Source organism: Heterocephalus glaber, unplaced genomic scaffold (assembly GCF_053883595.1).
Source record: "Heterocephalus glaber isolate CG9 unplaced genomic scaffold, H.glaber_assembly_v1.0 deba00000546, whole genome shotgun sequence".
NCBI classification, from domain to species: Eukaryota; Metazoa; Chordata; class Mammalia; order Rodentia; family Bathyergidae; genus Heterocephalus; species Heterocephalus glaber.
This window is the reverse complement of record NW_028258147.1, coordinates 855,366-878,491: the sequence shown is the minus strand read 5'-3', so window position 1 is coordinate 878,491 and position 23,126 is coordinate 855,366. Positions and strand designations below refer to the sequence as shown.

The 23,126-nt window shown below is 36.6% G+C and overlaps 1 protein-coding gene across 5 annotated transcripts in view; it reads right to left on the bottom strand.

Moving 5' to 3' along the window:
• The window catches only part of Itprid1 (ITPR interacting domain containing 1), a 168,136-nt gene extending 145,366 nt beyond the window's left edge, over positions 1-22,770 (bottom strand). For 4 of the 5 annotated variants that reach the window (XM_087204511.1, XM_087204512.1, XM_004856460.4 and 1 more), the window contains exon 1: positions 22,635-22,770. Coding sequence is in view for 1 of the 5 variants with exons in the window: in XM_087204513.1 (XP_087060639.1) it covers positions 22,635-22,659 (25 nt within the window). In the remaining 4 variants the exon portion in view is untranslated. The remainder of the gene's footprint in view (positions 1-22,634) is intronic. The other variant, XM_087204513.1, reaches the window with a different exon arrangement.
• Between the last annotated feature and the right edge of the window lie 356 nt (positions 22,771-23,126).

Sequence of the window (23,126 nt, the reverse complement as noted above, 5' to 3'; positions counted from 1 at the left end):
AAGTGCAAGGTCCTGAGTTCAATCCCTCGCACCAAAAAAAAGAAAAAAAATAAAGGAAAAGAAAACTTTATGCTAATACATTTGACAAAATAAAGGAAATGACAAATTTCTTGGAAAATTCAATTGACTAAAGCTAGCACAAGAAAAAACTAAAATTTAATAACCCTTCATCCATTAGAGAAATTGAATTTGTAATTAAAATTCTTGTCATAGAGAAATCTTGGACCAGGTTTCTTTACCAGTGAATTTATCCAAATGTTTAAGGATGAAATTATATCAATTTTACACAAATTCCTTCTGTGTCACCTCTCCCCAACACCAAGCAGCTCCACACAGAAAGACATGGCTCCTGGTTGCAGCAGGGAAAGAAAATTAAGTTCAGGCCTTAGATCTGAGAAGATATTTCAAGGCAACAAAATTAAAGACCAGTATCTTTGAAAGGTCTAAGTGCAAAAATCTGTAACAAAAACTAGCAAACAAATCCTACAATGTGTAATATATGCAATACATCAGTGCCAAATGGCATTTATCCCGGAAATGAGATATTGACTTATTATTAAGATTTTAACATGGCAATGTTCTGAATGAAGAACAACCAGTGCATCCTTGTGCAGCAGCCAGCTTGCATCATCTTGTATTTGTTCCTTCTCTCACTTTTCATTTCCCTCACACTTGCAGCTTTGCAGTTTCATCTTCCAATAAAGCATTAAGCATTAAAGCACTTAAAAATTAGCTAAGATAATTCACATACTAACAGAATATGAGACAAAGACTATATGGTCATTTACTAGCTGGAGAAAAGACATTTGATACAATATCCATTCATGATTTAAAACTCTTAAATCAGGGGTAGAAGCAAACTTTCTCAAACTGCAAGGGTAACTGTGACAAATCACAGCTAATATCCTACTAAGAGTATAAAACTGAACACATCTCCCTCCAACTGAAAAGAAGCACAGATGTTTGCTATCACCACCTTAACTCAGCCTTCTGATAACTTAGTCAGCTTAATAAAGCAGGACAATAAATACATGGGAAAGAAGAAATCAAATTGATTTTATTAAAGTCAGGCATGGGGAAGTGTGCCTGCAATCCCAGCAGTCTAGGAGGCAGAGGCAGGAGAATCATGGCAGGTTTGAGCCCAGCCTTGTCAACTAGTGATTTAGCAAGACCCTATCTTAAAACAAAACAAGACAAGACAAAACAAAACAAAAATATGGCTAGAGATGTAGCTCAGTGTGTAGATCCTGGGTTCAATCCCCAGTACCACAAAAAAGAAAACAACAAAAAAGTCCTTATTTATAGACAACACGATAAATAGAATATCCAAATGGAAAGAAATTAGTCCAAAAGAAACTCCTTGGTAGATAGGGATAATTATTATTTTCTTGTCATAAATTAGTTTAATATGGTTGCTGTTGACTGGGTGCCTGGGGCTTCCATTTTGAGGCCAGCTATAGTTCTGTGAAATGCCTCATCACTTCTCATCCCCACTGATTGATGCTATAAGGTAGCTCACTTGTTCCTCAGAGAGCTAAAACTTAACATATTATGCATACTTTCTTTAAACTAGGCAATCCACAGCCCCCACAGGAAAGCATGAGAGAATGAGAGTATCCTCATAAAGACATAGATATACAGTTCCTCATCTCTCCCTGCCTCCCTCCCTTTTCCTCCTCCTTCTTATTCCTCTCCCTCCCTGCCTGTCTCCCTCTTCCCCTTTCTTTTTCTCCTTTCTCCCCCCCCTTCCCTCCCTCGCTCCCTCCCTCCCAGCTGGGGAAGCTTTCAACAATCTCGAGTCTTTCCATATGTTTTTCATCAACACCCCTAATTTCTCCAGGACATGTCTCACACATTTCAGTTTCATTCTCTTGTTGTGTCTCTCACCTGAACAACACACCTGAACCTTACTGTACCCTGGCCAGGGCTTTCCTGGGAAGTGATTGTCTTGGTTATGGACAGAGACTTCAACACTAAAGTACATACCCTAACAATTAGAAATCCTAACAATAAAAATCAGAAAACTCCCTCATACGTCTTATTTCTTAGTCTCCTATCATGATCCTGAGTTAATTTTGTTATCTGAAAAGTCAATACACTTTAAAATATTTTTGTACCTTGTATTACAAAAAGGAGTATTTACTTTCCCTGTACTATTTTCTTCTTTCTAAAGATTCATTAACTTGTTTGAGTTATGGTCCTGATGTATAGAGATCATCTTGTGACTCCGGAAACTCACTAGAATTCCCAATATGGCTAAGCCATGATCTTATATTTTGGTTAGTTTTCCCATTGTTTTAGACATGCTGAGCAGCGCTGGACTCCATGCTCCTCAGGCTCCCTCTAGGGTCCTGGAGAAACCAGCTCTGGAAGATGAGCAGTCCCCAGCAGCCAAGAGACAAAGGGTTCAACATTTCCCCATACCCTGGAAGCTCCTCAGGCACACTGGAGGAGAAGCTCTGAGTAAGGCCATCAGGCAGCTCTCTGGTCTCTCACTAGAAGCATGAGAAGCTCTCCAAATCTAACTGGGAAACTACTAAAAAGAAAACTCTCATATTTCAACCTTATGAGGCCAGTATCTTAAACGCTAGACTTCTTAGGATTATTTTGATGATTGTTTTCTCCTTTTAAGGTTTAAACTTCAATTGTAAACCATTTCCCCATAAGTACAATAAGTCAATGATAATTAGGTAATTTTAATGGGAAATTACACCAAAGAGTTTATTTTGAGAGGTCTATGCTTTTTTATTTTATTATAACCTTCTTCAACTTTTATCCCTGAATCAGATTGTCTGGGTAAAAATCAGATTGCCTAAATAAAAACACAGGGTGCTCAGTTACACTTGAATTTCAGATTTAGAAAACATATTTTTTGACATAAGCACAGTCCATGCATTATTTGGGATATCCTTATGCCAAAAATATACCAATAAAAGGTGTCTATCTAGAATTCAAATGTGACAAAGGGTCCTGTATTTTATCTAATGTCTCTTTTCCTGAATTAGTTTTCTCCACTCTGTCAAATGTAGGCGTATTCATTCCTATAGCAGTTCTGCGTGTACCAAAATATCCCACATGGCTTCAACACATAAAGCTCAGTTTTCATAGATAGTGAATTCTCTGACTAGTTAAAAATGAAAGAGTTCAACTCTTTAACATTATGAATTAGAGTTCCCCAGGTAGTGAAGAAAAAATTAATCAATGAAAGACACAAAACACCCAAGATACAAAGAAGAGATACAAAAGGAAGGCAAAATAGAATTTTTGTACTGCTCCTCATAAGCATTGCTTGAAATTGTATTCAGTACTGAAGGGACATAGCCTAATGATTCTGAGCCTGGAGCATTCCCATCTCCAGGGTTTTAGCCCTTTCTGTGTTAATGGCAGCCACCCAGCCAGTCATGGGGGTACTGAAGTCATCCAGGCCCGAATCCGTGACAATTAGATTGTTTCACCTTACTGCTAATATATTTTCTTCCTAGGAGTCACCCAGTCACACAGCTGCAGGTAAAGAAGTTTCAGAACAAGCTCTAGCTGCCCTTTCATTCCAACTGAGAGAAAATGAGCAGAGAGCTAATATCCCCTCCCCGACAGGCTGGGAATAAAACAAATTATAAGAGTTACTGTACCACAATAAAGGAGTCTCGGCAGAGAAGTGGCCCTTGAAGCTTGCTATAGTTGTTCTCAAAAGTGCCTATGGAGGTCTTGGTACTTTCCTATCTTCTGTTTCTTAGCTACTAAGGCTAAAAGGTCCTGGTGACTGCAGAGTTCCTATTTAAAAGTTAGATTAATTACAGAAAGCCAGAACAACTTGCTTGTCAAAAGCCATGGCCAGGTTGAGGGTAAAGATACGTGGTGATTCTCTATACAGCACCTTCCCTTCAGCAAGAAACAAAAGCATTGAAAAAGGCACTAAATACAACAGGCGTTATTAGTAACTAGTCCTGGCTTTGGAGAAAATGTACGTGGGGAATGAATACAATGGCACTGCTTGTGTTTTTATTCTATGAAACCTCCTTCTGTTCCTTTAATGCCCTTCAACCTTTTGGCAGTGGCTTCAGGTTTGAATGCAGGACTGAAATGCATTCCACTGAGGAAGTAAAGCAAACTCGTCTTCATTTGGTTACCATGGTTATGGCACTGCCCGTTACCAATCACCATGATGATTTGCATTGCAAACCATCACTGGAAATGAGGAGAGTACAACTTGGTATTCAGCACAGAGAGATTCAGTTCACAGGAACTTCAACTGGAAAGTTTAGAGGGAACAGAACATAAACATGTCCACATGCCCTCACCCAGAAAGGCACCAAACCTTACAGACCATGAGTCAGTCTTACCTTCCATGGAACTTGAGTATCTATGAATCATCTTAGTTGAAAGATGAGACAGTTTCCCAGGAAAGTACATAAATGCATTATAAATTTTATTTTTGAATTAAAATTTGCTGTCACACTCAGCATGCATTCCCATTCATGACACAGTGCTAAAGTGCTACCTAAAAATAATTCTATTCTTGAGTCATGATTTCCAATAATACTCTTCATTTTGATAAGCTGCATTAACAAAGTTTGAAATGATGAAAAGACTGTGTGCATTTCAAAATATATTTAATTTCCCAAAAGGAGGAATCCTAATACATAGAAAAGGCAAAATGAAAGTACTAAGGATGAATAAAGAGGGACAGGGGCCCCATCAACTCTCCTCTCTCCCTTTCTGACAACTCGGAAAGTTCCTAGCAGGGCTGCCAGTATCAGTGAACAAGATTTACATATTTTCCTGCTGTCCCTAATGAAATGACCCTGGCCTATCCTAGCAGAGCTCAGGTGCTTCCCCATTTTGGTGTTTTTTCCACTGGGGTGTGCGTGTGCGTGTGCGTGTGCATGTGTGTGTGTGTGTGTGTAGGAGCCCAGGGCCTCGTCCATGCTAGGAAAGAGCTTTACCATTGAGCTACCTGCCCAGTCCTCCCTTGTCTCTAAGCACTTCTCCCTCCTCTTCATCACCAGCAGCTCGATCCCTGTCTCTCAGAAGCTCAGAGGGGTCTCAAGGCCCCAGATAGCACAATGGCCTCCTTTTCCTTCTATGCTATTCACTGTCCACTTAACCCTGAGAAGATCACAACTTTGTCACAGCACCAGCAGGATTGTTGACTTTGTCAAAAGGTTAATTGAGAAAGCAAAATTTAATTGAAATATCATGTCCAGAAGTATGCTTTCAAAATGAAATCCCCATTTTAATCATTTTCTGATAGGAGATTTTACTAGAATTGATTATTAATTTTAAAAATCCATGTAATCACACCCAAATATGTACAGTATATGCACAAACAACTTCAGCTGCCCACACTTTCCTCTTCAGTTTTCTCTTCAGAGACATAGTTAATTCAGAACAATGATATATATACACCACTGGATTTTTTTTTTAAAAAAGCTTTGTTCATGAAAATGAATGTATTGTGGTATCATATATACTAAGGTATGTGAAACAAAAGGCAACCATAGATCAAAATGTCAGTTTAAGATAACTCTTCCAAATGGACCACTTCCCTTTGAGGTCTGTTCTCCAGCATAAAGAAGAATATCATCCTAGTGACTGCAAGATACTAAAAATAAGTTGAAGTAGTTCATTACCTAAGAAAATAGAAAAATAAGTAAATCTTAAATAAAATATAGTCACTAAGGTTGTTTTGGAAAATTGAGAGAATTCTGTGGGATCCCTTAAGGAGGGCACTCAGCCTAACTTTGAAGGATTGGAAAAAGCATCTTGGAAATTTAAGTCTAAACTTATGCTAAACAAGACCAGGAGTCAGCCAAACAGGTGGGAGAAAGGGAAAAACCTAAAATGGTGAAGTGTTCCAGTTTGTAGGGGCTTGAAGGGGATAGAGAAAAGTACAATTGGAGAAGGGATGCCATACATTTTCCATATTTTCACTAAGTAGATCATTTCCATTTTTGATATTTTTGGATCTACACAGTAATCATATCATAGGATGGCAAGGTTAAGGAAAGCAACGTTCCAAAAAGAGCTGAGATGTTTGACAGTGTCACAAAATGAGTTTTTGAAGTACTGAAAAAAAACTAAGGTCTTTGGAATTCCAATATAATGTTTCTGTCATTAATGGATTGTGGTAGGAAAGCAGAATAAAGGAAGAGGCAGTGTTGATGTCCTCTCAATTAATTGAGTTCACTTCTAATTTTGTCTGAGTACACTTCATGTAGGTATAAGTAAGTCAGTAGAAGTCCATTTCTTCTTGTGTGGGGAAGAAGGTGGATGATCCAGGTGTGTGTGTGTGTGTGGGGGGGTAGTCAACAAAGGTCTGGGGGCGAGAGAGAAAGAGAGAATTGATGAGTTGTAAGAATCTCAGAATGACTACATATGAAGAGACAAAGTCAAATAATGTAACTACAGAGGGAAGGAGTCACCAAAGCATACATGAAAGAGTTTTCGTGTCAGTAAAGGTTTGAACTTTATTCTGAAGGTAGTTAGAAGTGCCATGATTAGATGTTTATTCTAAAAAGGTCTTCTGCCTTCAATATGGAAAACAGAATGAGTGGAACCCATTCCTGAGACACGAAGCTGAGGACTATGAAAGATGTAATGGTGACTCCCACTGAGAACAGAGACACAGAGAAGGGATTTACTATAGAAATATGTGAGAGGAAAAGTCAGCAGTCTTATTGACAGATCAATTCACTATGTTGAACAAAGGAGGAGTCAGATTGTTCTCAGGTTTCCAACTTGAGCAAGTGGTCAGTGCCATTTCATTTATTGAGCAGGGACTAGAGAGGGAGATATAAATAAATGGAAGGATCCAGAGAGTTTTCTTTTGAAAATGTAATGTTAGAGGTTCTTGTGGAAATACCAAGAGGAAGAATTAGTAGGTTGTCTGGACACATGGGTCTGAAGTTCAGTAAGGAAATCTGGGTTGACCTGGTTGTCCAGCCACAAAATAGCTTTTAACTGAAGACAAAGTGAATATAACAGTGAGTGGAAATTCTAGACCAGGAAGAGAGCAAGATGAGGGAAAGATTAAAAATATCAAAAGCAGAAGAAGCAGCACTGTGAGCCGTGGAGAACTGAAACCTGTAATTTACATGAGAAGCCAAACTGTATTCATTTGGTTGCTGATGAATCTAAAATAGATTCAGTTGAATTGTTAAAATATCTAATAGCTTGAAAGTCTGGGAGAAGTACACATTCCTCCAATAGCAATAAAGCTGGCTTAGAGAATAGACTACTGAGACTTTTAGTGCAAGTGTTGCTAAATCTGAATGTGTATGGATATCTCTATTCTTTTCAATTAGTAGATATGGAATGGGATGAGAACATTTTCGTCAAGTTGTCCAGGTTAACTCTTATACAATATAGGTGGTCTGAGAGCATTTCAGAATCATTGTTTCTGATTAGTGCATCCCTTCTCCAGGTTGAATTCTGACCAGTTTTGCTTTTTGGCACTGTTCTTTTACACACATATAGTCTCCTGTTATTACACATGTATCATAGTCAAGCTGGAAGTGTTGTGTTACTCTTCATACTTCCACCCTACGGTCACGCCTACAAGCACGAAGGGGAGGATGGTGTTAGGGTTTTGGGTAATTAGAGGTAGATTCTGGAGTGGGAGAGAGAGAGAGTTTTGGCCTCCCTGGAAGCTCCAACAAACTCATATTCCTTATTAAGATGAACCAAAGTATTTTCTGTCTTCTAAAAGCTTCAAAGGTATGCCCACTCTTATTTCATCTGAGTCTTTCTTGTATAAGAATTCTGTCCTAATGGTGGTAACAAAAATAAAGTGATGAGGTGATGATGGTAATGATAGCCACAACTTATCAGTGGCTTGTACTCAGCTGGAAATTCTTAGGTGGAAGCACTTATTCCATTTTACAGATGAGGAAATTGAGGTCCACATATATTATGTGAACAGAATTTATACCTAGCCACCTAACTTGAATGATTAGGCCTATCTGACTATTAAGTTTATAGCCAGAGCTCAAATAAATGTTATAGCAGCAGTTCCTGTGCTTTGCCTAAATGATTTTTTAAAGAAAGGAGAGCATATTATTTGGGAGAACTCAGAATCTTTCTCAGTTTTCCAATAATTCTCAATAGGAGGGAAGTAGAAGATTTAGCTCAGTTGTTCTGTGTCCACCAAACTAAGTCAAAGAATTGGTTGTCATACTTGTTGAGAGTTCCCAAGTAGATCTAAGAGGACTGGCTAAATGGATATGAGAGCTAAAGGTAGATTTTTCTTCTTCCCACATTAATGCAAAGAGTCTCAAATTCACTGTTTTTTAAAATGTTCTCAATGAGCCTGAAACTTACTAGAAAACTCAATCTCCACATACCATACAATTAAATGATGATTAGGACTGATTATAGATTAACAAGCTACAAAAATTACTGGAAGGCAATTCTTTCCTAAGTAATCTTTAGTAGATAACATGATAAATCTAGCTGCTAAATGTATATCATGAGATTGACTGTCCCCAAATAACTTTATGTTCCACTAGATGAACTTTAAGATAGTGCTTCATTTTAGAAAGATGGTTAACAGTGCTTATTATATTCTCCCCCTTGGAGTTAAATTTGACACATCATGCATGGTTGACAAATATTTTGTATTTATTCCCATCACAATAAAGTCTGTGTGGTCAATTCAGTCACTTTACAGTAAAGATCCAGATCAAATCTACCAGAAGGGGGTCCTCATTTTCCCTCTCATTCTTCTTTTTTTCTCCCCATTAACTTTATTGGTACATTTTAGGTATAAAATACAGTTACATTCATCACTGGGATCTTGTACCATTACATGAGTCTCTTGGTTCTTATTTTTTTTCCCCTTCCCTTGCCCTCCCTTCACCCCCTCCACTCTTCCCTATTTGCAAAGACCTTGTTTCCATTTTTTTCCTCTTCTCATATTTTTTCCTTTCCCATTTTTCCCTTTCCCTACCCCTCCCAATTCCCCTGCTCTTTTAGACCTTTTCTTCCTGTTACACAATATCAGTTATACATTTTTTAAATTACAATATTAAGATCTAGTAGACATTACCACAGATTTTACAGAATTTAAAACGATATAGAAAGCATATTACAAAAATCTGTTTTGAAATAAATTTAACAACTTCTAAGAAGTACCTTAGAAGACAAATTAATGAAACTAACTCTGAAGGAAATATAAAATTTGAATAGCACCTATTAAAGAGAGTATATTCCTAACTTGAAAACCTACCTATATGACAACAGCAGGCTCATATACATTTTAACTGGTAAATTATATCAAACAATTAAAGCAGAAAAAAGAAGGAACACTTCTCCCCTCATTTTAGGAACTCAACATTGTGCTAATCCTAAAACTGGGTAAAGATAATAGAAGAAAAAAGTATGAACATAGATACAAATTTGTTTAACAAAACAAACTCTTAGAAGTCAGATCTGGCAGTATGTAGACAGTGGTTTTGTTATAGGGATGGCAGTGTTGGTTCAGCATTGGAAGATCCACCCCCCAAAGTCATCATTTTAACAGAGGAAAGGAGAAAGCCATATGATCCTGTTACTAGTTGGAGAAAGAGTATTGGACTAAATTCTACAGCTGTTCATGGTAAAAGCTATCAAGGGACTAGAAGTAGAACAGAACCTTCTCAACAGGTCAAAGTTTATGTTCTATAAAATGCTAATGTTAAATAATCTTTCAAAACTTAATGGACCATATATGTGTGGTTCTATTTCTAGATTCTCTGTTTTATTCAAATTATCTATATGTCTTTCCTTACACCAACACTGCCTTGATTACTGTAGCTTTAGAAGAAGGCTTAAAATTGGGTGCTAAATGTCTTCCAACACTGTTTTTGTTTTTGTTTTTGGCTTTTCTGGGTCCTTTGTACTCCTACATAACTTTTAAATTTCAATATACAATTCTTCATTTATAGCAAGTATACACAGATCTGAATTTTTATATATACCTTGTGTTTTCTAATCCTGCTAAATTCAAGTACAAGTTCTAGGGGCTCCTAGAGATTTCTTAGTATTTTCTCTGTAGATGATCATTTCATCTACATATAAAGATTTTGCTTGTGCCCTGCCAATCCTATCCTAGTTGTGTCATTTTATTGCCAGACTATTTTGGTTTCGACCTATGTTTCAAAGTCTAATGGACAGATGAAGAGTAGGCATATATGCCCTTGTTCCCCACTTTAGGGAGAAAGCATTGTATCATCTCCATTCATAGAAGGAGTTTCTGTTGGAAGTATGGAGTACATCTCTCATTCTTCTTATGCCTTTCTCAGAGCACTTACCACATTATACCTGGTATTAGATCACTGAATCTCAACTGGAACTGATTTTGCCTCCAAGAGAACCTTTAGGGAGACATTTTTGATTGTTGCAATAGAATAGAGGATAGTATTGACATCTAGTAGAGGTCAAATATGCTGCTAAACATTTTATAATGTGCACAATAGCTGCCTACAGACCTTTTCAGCACTGATGGGTGCTGAGGTCGAGACACAGGAAAGGCATAAAGAACTTAAAGCCATGAATGTTTTCTTTGGTTCTGGCCCCAATATTCACTAGCTGTGAGATCTTGGCAAGTCTCAGTTTGAATCTCAATATTCTCATCAGTACAGCACAGACATTTCTTTTACAGATGCTTCCTCTCAGAATTATTTTTAGGATTAATACCACCATGCATGAGAAATTATCTGTAAAATTAATACAACTGTCACTATATAAATTGTGTTGGATATATTGAGATAAATTAATAATAATGTTATATTTACTTTGGATACACAGTCCTGAGGGATGAAATATGAGCTGGATTTCAAGTCTGAACCTTAGACTTATTCATTTTTATTTCTACAAGGATTTATTGAGCAGTATGTATGAGCTAGCAGTTTTCCACACTCTTGTAGTTATTATGGATATAAAAAATAGGATATTCTCCACATTAAAGCACTCTTTGTAGGATGGAGATAAAGTTATAATCAAATAGTTATAATAGTATGTAAAATAAGATAAGATAACAGGGGATAGGTGAATAAAGATTTTTTTTAGAAGTAAACCAATTTAAGACAGATAAAAAAGTTTATGGGCTGTGTTAAAACTGACAACAAACAGAATTTCTTTTACAACCTTACTTTACTGATCCCCAAGGGGGAAAATGTACATCAGATAGCTCTGATTATCCACTCTACAAAATAGATGAAAGTCAATAAGAATACTGAAATTGCTCTTTAATGATGAATGTGTTAAATCTGACCATATAGGAAAGCATCAAAATAGAGATGACACCCTAAGTTTTAATCCTGAAATGAAGCCACAAGCCATAACACAAAATATCTGCATGCGTGTGGATTGTTTGTCACCCTAACTGAGGTATAAAATACCTTCCAAATTCAAATGAATATTTCAGGGAAAGTTTTCTAGGATATTCAAGACAGCTAGACAGTATTGCCATTTATTTTGCTTATAGGAAATAAATGTCTACTTTGTTAATGTGTGATAAACAGAACTGGATGGACTTGACATAATAATGTAGAAAGCAGGCATTGGTTTTCTTTCTCCTATACACACCAAACCAGCACACAATTAGTTGGAAGAGGCAGTACCAAATGTCCAGGGACATTTCATACAAAACAGTGACTGGATGCATCCATCTTGCCTACACCTCTTGGATACTCAACAATATCAAGACCATTGAGCAATTGCCAAATTTCTAACATACTCCTGTACTGTCTCTTGTTGAATTTCTAGATCTAGAATGTACTCAGTATTGCCTAAGCTAACGGTTCTCAACTATTTTTGCACAAAGGACTCTTAAGTGGTTCAAGAAAAACCAATTACCTTAACAATTAACATTTATGTGAAGAAACTTCACTTCCTTAATAAGAGAGAGCCCAGGGTTCAGATATAATTCCAGTGAAGGACAGTTTCTATGTAACTATTCTACACCATGAAAACAAAATGTGAAGCTGTCTGAAAGCACCCCTGATCTCTCATGGTCACTATTGGACCTCTTTGTGTACTTGATCACCTCAATTGAGAAGAGTTATTTTATGGCTGTCATCAGGACAACCCTACACATCAGACAGCCAACAGTTCAAAAGGTCAACTGAGCTCACTGACCAGAGTTAGAGAATCCTTATACTCATGTTTCCTGGTATCTACCTGACAGTCAAATCCATGCATCCCAACTCTGTGTGTTTCCTGCAAGACGATTGAATTATTGGATGATTCCTGAGATTAGAAGGCTTTACGCTGTACTGTCACAAACATAGCCTCCACTATCAGCATTCTTTTTTGTCTTAGGGAAGAAACTGGCGTTCAGATTTAGAAGGGAACCAAGTACAGATGTCTGCAAAGAAGTATAAAGCACTGTACTGAATGCTTTATACACATTATCATATTTTAAAGTTATATTAGTCCTGTGAAATAAGAAGTCTCTAGCTACATTGCACAAATAAAGAAACTTAAACATCTAAGGTTGAAGACATTTCATTATACAATATAGGTGGCAGGATTTGAATATATATACAGTATTTCCAGCTTATTTTTCTACCTACCAGGACATATTCTAGGGGAAAGTGATAAATATTGTTCATATAGAGTTAAATTAACTCTCTCTATATACAGAAATCAGTGACCAGTCAATTACCATATTCTAAACTTCCACATAAAATGAGTGGTGTTTTTTAAAAATTTGCCCAGAATTTGAGGTTGACTTTTACATGGCTTGCTACCCCGGACTTTCTGCCTAATAGCTTGGTATAATGGAAATATGCCTGGAAAAGTGCAAGGCAAAATATTCAAACCAGATGATAAACAAACAGGAAATTGCCAAGAAAGAGTATACTGGTAAAAAGGACCCTCAGGGGAATGTAGCTGCCCCAGTTTTGAGTATTATGGACTGTTTTTACATTGAAAAGGCAGATAAAACTACAAGGAAACAGAAATATGGCTTCTTTCTTATAGAGCATATTCCATAAAGTTATTCAAACTTTTGAAGTAATATTATCTCTTCACTAAATCATAAGCTCCATGAAAAGAGCAAACATGCATGTTTTCCCCAATGGCAGGTCCCCAACTGGGCCCCAGCATAACACCTGATACACAGTACTCAATTATAGTGATGCAAACCTTTACCCTGCAGTCCAATTGTACACATGGTAAAGAATTTCAATAAGGAATAGCCAAAGAAATGGGGTAGTTAGGCTAAGGAAGAGGACTCAGAGAAGAAGTGTTCATTGTCATCACATTCTTTAAGGCTGGTTCTCCAACAGGTGAATTAAAGCAACTGATAGAAACTCTAGGGAAACACATAGCTGATCAACATAAAATACAATTCCAAACACCCAGGAATAAGATAGGTGATGATTTCCCAGTCCCTGTAGGTGTTTGAAAGGACTTAATCACACAGTCAAGGAAAAAAAATGGGTGAACTTGAAGACAGGTGAGTAGAAATGTCTTAAACTGAAAGTCAAAGACAAAAAACAATAAAGTGCAAAACAATATCAAAAACTGTGGAGCTTGAAAGCTAATTAATTTGAATAACAAAAGGAGAAGAAAGAGACAACTGAGAAGAAGAAATATTTGAAGTGATAATAGCTAAGAATGTCTCAAAATTAATAACTACACCAAACCTGTTCAGAAAGTACAAAGTAGAATAAATACCAGAAAACCACACCTAGGCATATCATATTTGAACTATGGAAAATAGAAAACAGAGAAAACTTTGAAATAAGCTAGTATGAGAGGGGAGATCTACCTATTAAGAAACCAGGACGAGAATTACAGAAGCATCTCACCAGATGCCACATATGCAAGAAGAGAGTGAGGTGAAATATTTCAAACATTGAATGAAAAAGACCCTACCAAATTAGAAATTACACCCAGTGAAACTGTCTTTCAAAAGTAAAGGACAGCAAAGGTGTTCTGAGAAAAACAAAACTTGAGAGATTTCAACAGAATGGTCCTGCAAGTCATGTTAAAATAATTTTTTAAGGTAAAGAGAAAATAATGTAGGTCAAAAACTTCAACCTGGGAAAAAAAGAAGCATCGGTGGAAGAATAAAAGTAAAATAAAAATCTATTTTATTTTAAATGGATCTAAAAAGTAACTGTGTTTAAAGCAAGACCAACAATGCACTGGGTGATTAGAGCATACAAATATGTGGATGACAGTAATATTACGAGGGATAGAAGGGAAAATACACCCTTAGAGGGAATGTGTATTACATGTGAAGTGCCATAATGTTTTTTAAAGGTTGGTTTATGTTATTTTAAAGTTTAAGGTAGCCACTAAATTTTTTGAGAAAATGAATATAATTGATTCACTAAGAAAGAAGATAGAGTAGGATCATAAAATTTTCAATAAAACCAGAGAAAGCAGAAAAGGAGAGAGTAAAAGAAATGAAGAATAATTCCAACAATGGAAAACAGTTACAAACATAGTAGATAAGAATGTAATTGTATCAATAATCAACATTAAATATGAAGGTCTAAATATACCGATTAAAAATCAGAGACTGCCAGAGTGGATTGAAAAACAAGCCTTGATTACAAGTTGTCTACAAGAAATCCACTTTCAATATAGACTTAAATAGGTTAAAAGTGAAGTAATGGAAAAAGTTATATCATTCTATGCCTCATCAAAAGAAGGCTGGATTAGCTTTATTACTTATTACTATCAAAGTGACTTCACAGCAAGACATTTATCAGAGATAAGGATGAGTATTACCTAATGATAAAGGGATCAATTTTCCAAGAAGGTATAACAATCCTAAATGTGAATGCACCTGATGTATGAGCATCAAAATATGTGAGGGGAAATGGAATAGAAGTGAGAGGAGAAATAGATACTATTATAGTTGTAGACTTCTTTCAGTAATTGATATAGAAAACAGGCAAAATTCAGAAGAATAATGATGATGAAAAATGCTATTAATAAACTTTAACTTGATCTAACTGGCACTTACAGAAAATTTTATCCAAATATAGTAAAGAATATAATATTCTTAAACACATATGAAACATTCAAAAAGGTAAAACATTATGTAAGCTGGAAAATACACAATAAATTGACAAGAATAGAAGTCACACAAAATGTGTTATAATGCCACAACAGAATCAAACTAGAAATCAATAACTGAAAAAAGTTTCAAAATATTTGTGGATTAAATTACACACTTCTAAATACCACATGAGTTAGAGAAGAAATATCAAGAGAATTAAAAAAAATTTTTTTACTGCATGAAAATAAAAATGTAACTTTTCAAAAATTTGTGAGTCGTAACAAAAAGTGGTGTTGGAGCCTGAAATGCATATTTTAGTAAAAAAGAAAGATCTATAAGCCTAAGCTTCTATTTTTATAGAGAAAGAAGAGCAACGTACCCCTAAAGCAAGAAGAAAAATAACAAGAAAAGAAATAATAAAAGTAAGAATGAAAATCAATGTGATTGAAAATAAAAGAACAGCAAAAAAAAGTCCAATGAAACTAAAAGGTGGTTCTTTGAAAAGAATAATAAGTTTCATAAATCTCTAACCAGGCTAACTGAAGACAAAAGAGAAAAAATACCCTTTGTAAATTGAAACTAAGTCCTTGCATTTGGAGTATTAACAAGCAAGCAGAAGTGTCTAAAATAACCTACATATGAGTGAGAATTGGAGACATCAATATTAACCCTCGTTTAGCTTAATATTAGGTATATAGATGGTTAGTTACAGAAATGCTTAAAGGTATAAGTAAATACCAATTAGTATGCATACATATATCTCCTCTTTGTGTCTGTTGAGAGGGCCTAGAAGTAAAAGACCAGTAAGTACACCTAGTGTCCAAATCTTAATTTCTCATAGCATCCTGATTCTGAATGTAGGGCAGGAATACAAAGATGAGTTTGTAACATCTTGTAGTCCCACAAAGTAATAAAATACTTAATGAAAATTCTAAGTGATAACTTTTCTCTCCTCTCCCCACACAATAATGTGCTATGTCAAAGAGATATAGAAGCCAGAGAGATACAGAAAGATCCTTTAGTAGCTAAAGCTGGTATAATTTGAGGAATGAAATAAAATGTTATAACCCAAAACATGAAATAAATATCCATAAGTCCATCCTAATATATATAGTATAGATGAGCAACTATGTAAATAATTGAGAGAGCAATGGGCAGAACAATTTCTGAAAAAGAATTCCAAATATTCTATGAAATGATCCCACTGTCAAGGAGGTAGAACATAACTTCCCACTTTTGAGTATGAGCTATATATGAGGTGTTAAAAAGGTGGATGTTTAGTTTTGAAAACATTTATTATAGTAAAAGACACATTACCATTAGTCTCCTTCAGAATACTTTGCCTCACTTCAAAAACACTTATCTCATCATTCTTCCCACTTTTGGAAGTAGTTCTGGAAGTCTTCTTTTGTGAGTGTCTTTACAGGTTACGATAAAAATACAGTGAATGCTGCCTAGTGCCATCGACTGGAAAGACAAGTTTGTAAAAAAAATTATGGTATGTCCTCACCTATCTTAGTCCCTGAATCTGGCACTGTGTGACTCCTGGCTCTTCTCCAAAGTCAAAATGACCATGAAAGGTAAATAGATTCAGGACATTGAGGCAGAATATCACAACTAAAGGCACTCATGAAAGACATCACAACTAAAGGCTCTCATGAAAGACATCACAACTAAAGGCTCTCATGAAAGAGGTCTTCCAGAGCTGCTTCAGAAAGTGGCAAGAAGGATGGGCTAAGTGTGTTTGAAGAAAGGGGGTGTTCCTTGAGGGGTATTGTTAACAATATGTCCTTTATCATAATAGTTTTTTATTATAACTTTTTTTTTGGTACCGGGGATCGAACTCGGGATCTTGTGCTTGCAGGGCAGATGGCGGAACCACGGAGCTAAATCCCTGGCCCTATCATAATAGTTTTTTAAAATTTAAATAATCACTGCATTTTATGATCATACCTCATATAGCAAATTTCTTGCAAAAAATAAGTATGAAAATAGAGCATAGGGTAACTTTTCAGTGGAGAAACATAATAAATACTACCTTAGGCAGTTCACGATGGTTAGCAGCGAAAGACAAAAGTCATGTTGGTAGTATGTTCCCTTGAGCTAATCTGACAAGAATGCTACTTTACCTCTGTGGTTATCATCTCCAAACCCATCAACCCAGCCTAATCAAGAGAGAAACATCAGAAAAATCTGAAATGATGAACAGTCTGTGCACTACTAGATCATTGTTCTTTTAAACTTACAAGATCATCAAAAACAAGGGAAGTCTGAGAAAGTATGACAGTCAAGAGAAGCCTAAAGAGATGTGACAGCTAAACATGATGTGGTGTGCTCGGTGGGACCGTGACACTGTAATAAGGACTTTCGGAGAACACTGAAGAAATTTAAATAAAGCATGAAATTAGTAATGATGGATCAATATTGGTTCATTAATTATAATCAATGTACCATACTAAGTATGATGTTACTAATTTGGAAAGTAAGAATGGAGAACTCTGCAATTTTTATGTAAAGGTAAAACTATTTGAAATTAAAAGTTTATTTCTTTGGTGGGTGAACTAAAATATATCTTGTATATCTACCCCAACTCTGAAATTCAGTGATTCTGAATATTTATACTAGAATGCAAGGCAATAAATAGCAGCAGGATTATAATCATTAAAAATATACACATACTAGGGGATACAAGAACTATACTAAATTATATTTCCAGTATCTCTCATTATATCTATATTTTATATATGTATCTTGAATATAAAGTATATTATATATATTTTCTATTTTAATAGGTGTATGGTTGTATGCATATTTATTATGCATATTTATCCTCTATAAGGATGTTTAATGTAAGTTAAAAGTAGTTATCTTTGAATGATACAGTTTTTAATTTCTTTACTTTGACTATATTTTAAATATAATGCACCAAGCAAATGATTTTTTTTTTTTTGGTACCAGGGATTGAACTCAGGTCCTTGTGTCTGTAAGGCAGGCGGCAGAACCGCTGAGCTAAATCCCTGGCCCACAAATGATTATTTTTGTAAAATAAAAACAAGTCAATAAAATTTTTGTTTTTAAAAATAATGAGTATTCCCAATGAATGGTGCCTGTCTGAGCTGAGGGTACCTCCTCCAATAAAACAAATATCCAAGCTAAACTGTCTTTATTTAAGCAACTATTTCATACATTTATGACATTTATATGTTTTCTCCTTAGATTATAATCTTGGGGTCAAAAACAAAACAAAACAAAAACAAATCTGACATCATTGTGACCCTTGCTATCTCTTTTAGAGCCCAGCACACTGTATGGACATTTCCTGTACAGAAAGTGTGTCAGTCAGCTTGTCATTGCTTTGTTGGAATACCTGACATATACAACTTATAGGAAGAAGGATTTATTTTGGCTCATGTTTTCAGTGGTTTCAGTCCATGGTCCCTTGGTCCCATTGCTGTGGGCCTGTAGTGAGGCAGCACACTGTGGCAAGGAGGGCTCAGTAGAGCAAACTGCTCACCTCATGGTGGTCAGAAGCAGAAGAAAATAGGGAGCCTTGCTGGTAGGCTTCCTCCTTTTGCTTCACTTCCATCCAGGTCCCCAGTGTACTGAATGGTGCTGCCCACATTCAGAGCAGTTCTTCTCCCTCCTTTTGGTGTCCCACATACTAATCATCTCTAGAAACACCCTCATAGACAAACAGAAGCGTACTTCACTAATCTTCTAGGTGTTTCTCAATGCAATCAAGTTGACAATCAACCATTACACAGAGTACATCACAATGTGAAATTCTGGACAAGTAACTGCCTTGATTTTCTCTATATAAAATGAAAAATCTGGGCTACTGTCATCTCTGGGTTTCCTTCCAGATCTAAGATTTGAGATTCTCTGCCTGTCTCAAAGAATTAGGCAAAATTTCACGAAACAGAAACCTCAGGGAGATTATGTGCCTTGTCCAACTTCTTTTGCATCTCTTGGACAGTGAAGGCAGATTGAGATTCAGGAAATGTCTGCTCTATGGGAATTGGTTCAGAAAGCCTTTTCTGGTAGGTTTTAAATAATTTATTATTTGCAGTTAAATTTGTCCTTGAAAATTTACAAAGGCCTAAACAATTGAGAGTGGTAAAAATATGGAAAGATTAAATACAAGAATAATGATTTCATATGACCTTGGTGAAATTGTTTTTGTAATTTTTCTATAACATGCAGGAAATATTGTGTGTGATGAAGTGAGCATATTGCTGCATGTGTGTCATTCTAATTATGCTGCTTCTTCTGTGGCCCTGAAATTAAGGAAGAATGATGGGAAAGTTCTATTAATGGCCCACACATCTCAGAGTTCAACTTAGAAGTCCTTTCCCTGGTCATTGATTGACTCTGCCAGCTCTCACTCAGCAGCATTCTCCAGCCAGCCTATTCCTGTCCTACAGGGACGCTGATTGCTTAAAAAGTCAAGTTCACCTGGAAGAGCCAATTACACTTTGTATTCATTTCCTGTTGCTGCTGTAACAAATTATTTAGTAACTTAAAACAACACCAATAAATTATCTCATGATTCTGGAGGTCAGAACACACTGGCCTCACTGAGCCAAAATTCAGGTGACAGAAGGGCTGCATTCCTATGTAGAGGGTCGAGGGGAGGTCATTCCCATCTCTTTCCAGTTTCTAGAGGCTGTGCACAGTTCTTGGCTCATGGCCCCCCGTCATCTCCAAAGTCAGCAGGGTAGCATCTTCAAATCTCTCTCTGGCTCTAACCTTCTGCTTCTTTCAGCACATCTCCATCCCTGATTCTGACTTCTTTATCTCTCTCCTATAAGGATCCTTTTGATTACATTGAGCCACCCAGAAAATCCACAGTGCTCTCATCTGAAGATCCTTAATTTAATCACATCTACAAAGTCTCTTTTGCCATGTAAAGTAACGTATTTACCCCCCCCCACACACACATCTTTTTCTGTTTTTCTATCAGAGTGGATATGTCTAGTTTTATGGCCACCACTGAATACGGGACCTTTGGTACCAGTCATATCTTGCCATACAAAAGTCACCACTTTTCCATTCTAGAAGATACTCCTCTTTTAAGAAAGTGTAAATGCACACATGAGTTTGGAATACAGATTTATTTGTTTGGTTTTTTGTTTGTTTGGATTTTGAGTGTAAGCTTTCATGGGAGAGACTTAGATTTAAATCTGGGCTCCATCATCTAATATCTGTGCCACTCAGAGTAAACTGCTTTCTTTCTTGAGCTATACCACCTCTAACTCAAGTACATTTCTACTACCTCCATATGGCAGCCTACCATCCCTGAGATTTCTTGCCAGGGCGTGGGCTGATTCGGTGTGTTCTGCGCAACTCGGGACCTCGGCAGGGTATGCACAGACCTGCCTGTCTGCAGCGGGCTCCCAGAGATTTCTTTATGGGAGGTTTGAGGGTATATATCTGGGGCATTTCAAATGATACAGTAAGACTCACAATTGAGCTTCATAAACTTAATATAAATAAGTAGAAAACAAATAAGAGCATATATTTCAGTGGCTTTTATTCATGAATAGTTATCTAGGTCATTTTTCAAAGGGGTATGTATGTTCATGTGTGTCATTGCTTCTCGGCCTTTTGGCTAACATCAAGGGTATGTTCATATGTACTATAATTCTCTTCTCTGAAAATATTTTATTACTTATTTCCCAGAACCAATAATACCAGAATACACACATGCCTCTGAAAAATGCCCAATAAGATATCCAGGTGATGAAATGCTGTGCAGATTATAAAATATGATGTTTACAAAGAAGGTTTTATTATTAACCTGCCAGCCTTTCCTTCTTCTTACCCAGACTGGTGTGTCTCTGTGATTCTTTGAAAGTTGGCCAAGTTGTATGTTGCCCATGGTTCCCAAATGTACTCTTCCTCCTTCTTTTGAGTACTATATTTAATTTATAAAAGGTCAGTGCTTAATTAAGAGCCTAGTATATTAATAGCAGAAAGTCTATTAAGAATGATTCAGAATGCATAGCCTACATCTTAACACAATACCTCCATAAACTCATAACATAAAACAGAAGGTCACCTCTTGATCACATTTTGGTCATCTGGTCTCTCATTTCTTTATTCTCATTCACTCATTCACATTCCCTCCTTCCAGTGTTCTTTCTTCAAATAAGAAATATGTCAGGTTGACTCATTGCAAACATTTAAAACAATAGAATTCATGAATAAAATAGGATGAGGAATTCATATCCCCACTTTCTCAATCTTCTAAAATAATCATTTAAGTTGTTGCCAAGTATCGAGTTCCAACTTTCCCATTTGTGAACACATGCTGAACGTCATGCCTTATCCAAGTGCATATATTTGACTTATTTTTAGTGGACACATAGTGTTCTACTGTATGGACATATTACAATTTGCTTTTTTCTAGTCCCCTCTTGCTGTTGAAGAAAGCAAAGGGTTTCTTACACTGCATTTATAACTTCATGCATTTTTTTGTGAGAAATAATTACAAGGACTAGAAAGTATCTCCACAAAAATTCCTCTAAAAAAATCCTTTCCTTTAATTATGTTTCTTCTTGAGCTTTTGACTTGGAGGAGTTAGGAGAATGTCCTGAAAAGTTATTATTCAGTTGCAGATTATCAAACAAGAATAGACAACTACCAAATCACCGCTTCCCTTTTGCTTTACCATTCTTTTACAATGGTGATTGAAAAACTCCAGTATCTCATATCCAAACCAAAAGTGAGAGGGAGCCCTGCCTGGGTTTTTTAAAAGTACCTGCTAAAAAATACAGCTGCCTTTATTATATAGGGAAATGCACATATATCAATTTACATATATATCTATATGTAAATATAGATACAAATGTGTTCCACTGCCTGTTTCCATCATTCAATTTCATTAATACTTAGCACACATTTCATTGATTAATAATTTACAGCATATCTGTTAAAGATGAGATACCAAAATACCATTCTGAAATTTGTTCTAGAATGCCATTTTCACACAAAAACATTACCAGCTGGAAACTAGAAGTGACACAACACCATGCTTATAAGTAATTCTTACCACTTGTTCTCTGTCTCTGTCTCTCTCTTCTGGTATCTGTCTCTCCTCTTGCCTGTCTCCCCTGGTGTCTTTCTCTCATGGTGTCTCTTCTAGTTTCTCTCTCTTTCTGCCTCTCTCTGTCTCTCACTTTCTCTTCTTTTCTCTCTCCGTTTCTCTCTCTCTCTTTCTCTCTCTCTCCTTTCTCTCTCTCCTCTCAATGGCTAGCATTCATGGCCACATCATTTAACTGCTAATTCTATACCCCTAGAACTCTAAGATTAGTTTTTTTCTTCACTGTCCCCATCGAAGAAGTGGCTAAGACTTAATGTACCTTCTAAAGTCTCTGTGCCAGTGAACTTGTCAACCCCTTCATCGCCAAAAGCATTTTACATCATCCTATTTGTTTCTAGCCACTTCAGTCTGATTGATTTCACCTATATTCAAGTGAGCCTGATGGTGAAGACACGGTTCAAAGACTCTCACCAGCAGGAAGAGTTGCAGAAAGGAAGACAGTTTGTCTCTCTTTCTCTTTTCAGTGACTGGGGAGAAGAGTTAGGTTGCTACAGCACAAACAAAAAAGTTCTTGGCAAACAGTTTTACCTTCCCAGTTGGAGTAGAGTTCCATGGACAACCAGTCCTCATCCTCTAAAGAAGCTGGTCATCAGAGCCCCTCCACAGCACCTCTGCCTGCCACAGTGACCCCATGCCTGAACTGCAGGCCCTGTGTCTGGACTGTTCCTAAAGGAAACAGTACTCTATTTGACTAATCTTGCATAACATTTTCGTAATCCACACCCTTTTGTCTTAAGGAAAAACCTGTTTTCCTGATCTAAAGGAAACACTCAAAACAGGGAATGGGACAGTACAGCTCCTGAGCCAGATGAGTCAGACTAGAGGAGACACCCAGCATCAGTACACCCTGAGGATTTTTTGAGCTCTACTTTGTGCCAGACGCTAGGCTGCGAAAAGGGGTCATGAAGATGAACAAATCACTTTCCTGTCCCCTAAGGAGCTTGTAGCCTTTTGAGATCCACAAATACTAACCAATTAGGAGTCCCTGTGGAGGAAGGTTGAGGCCACAGAGGAAGATGA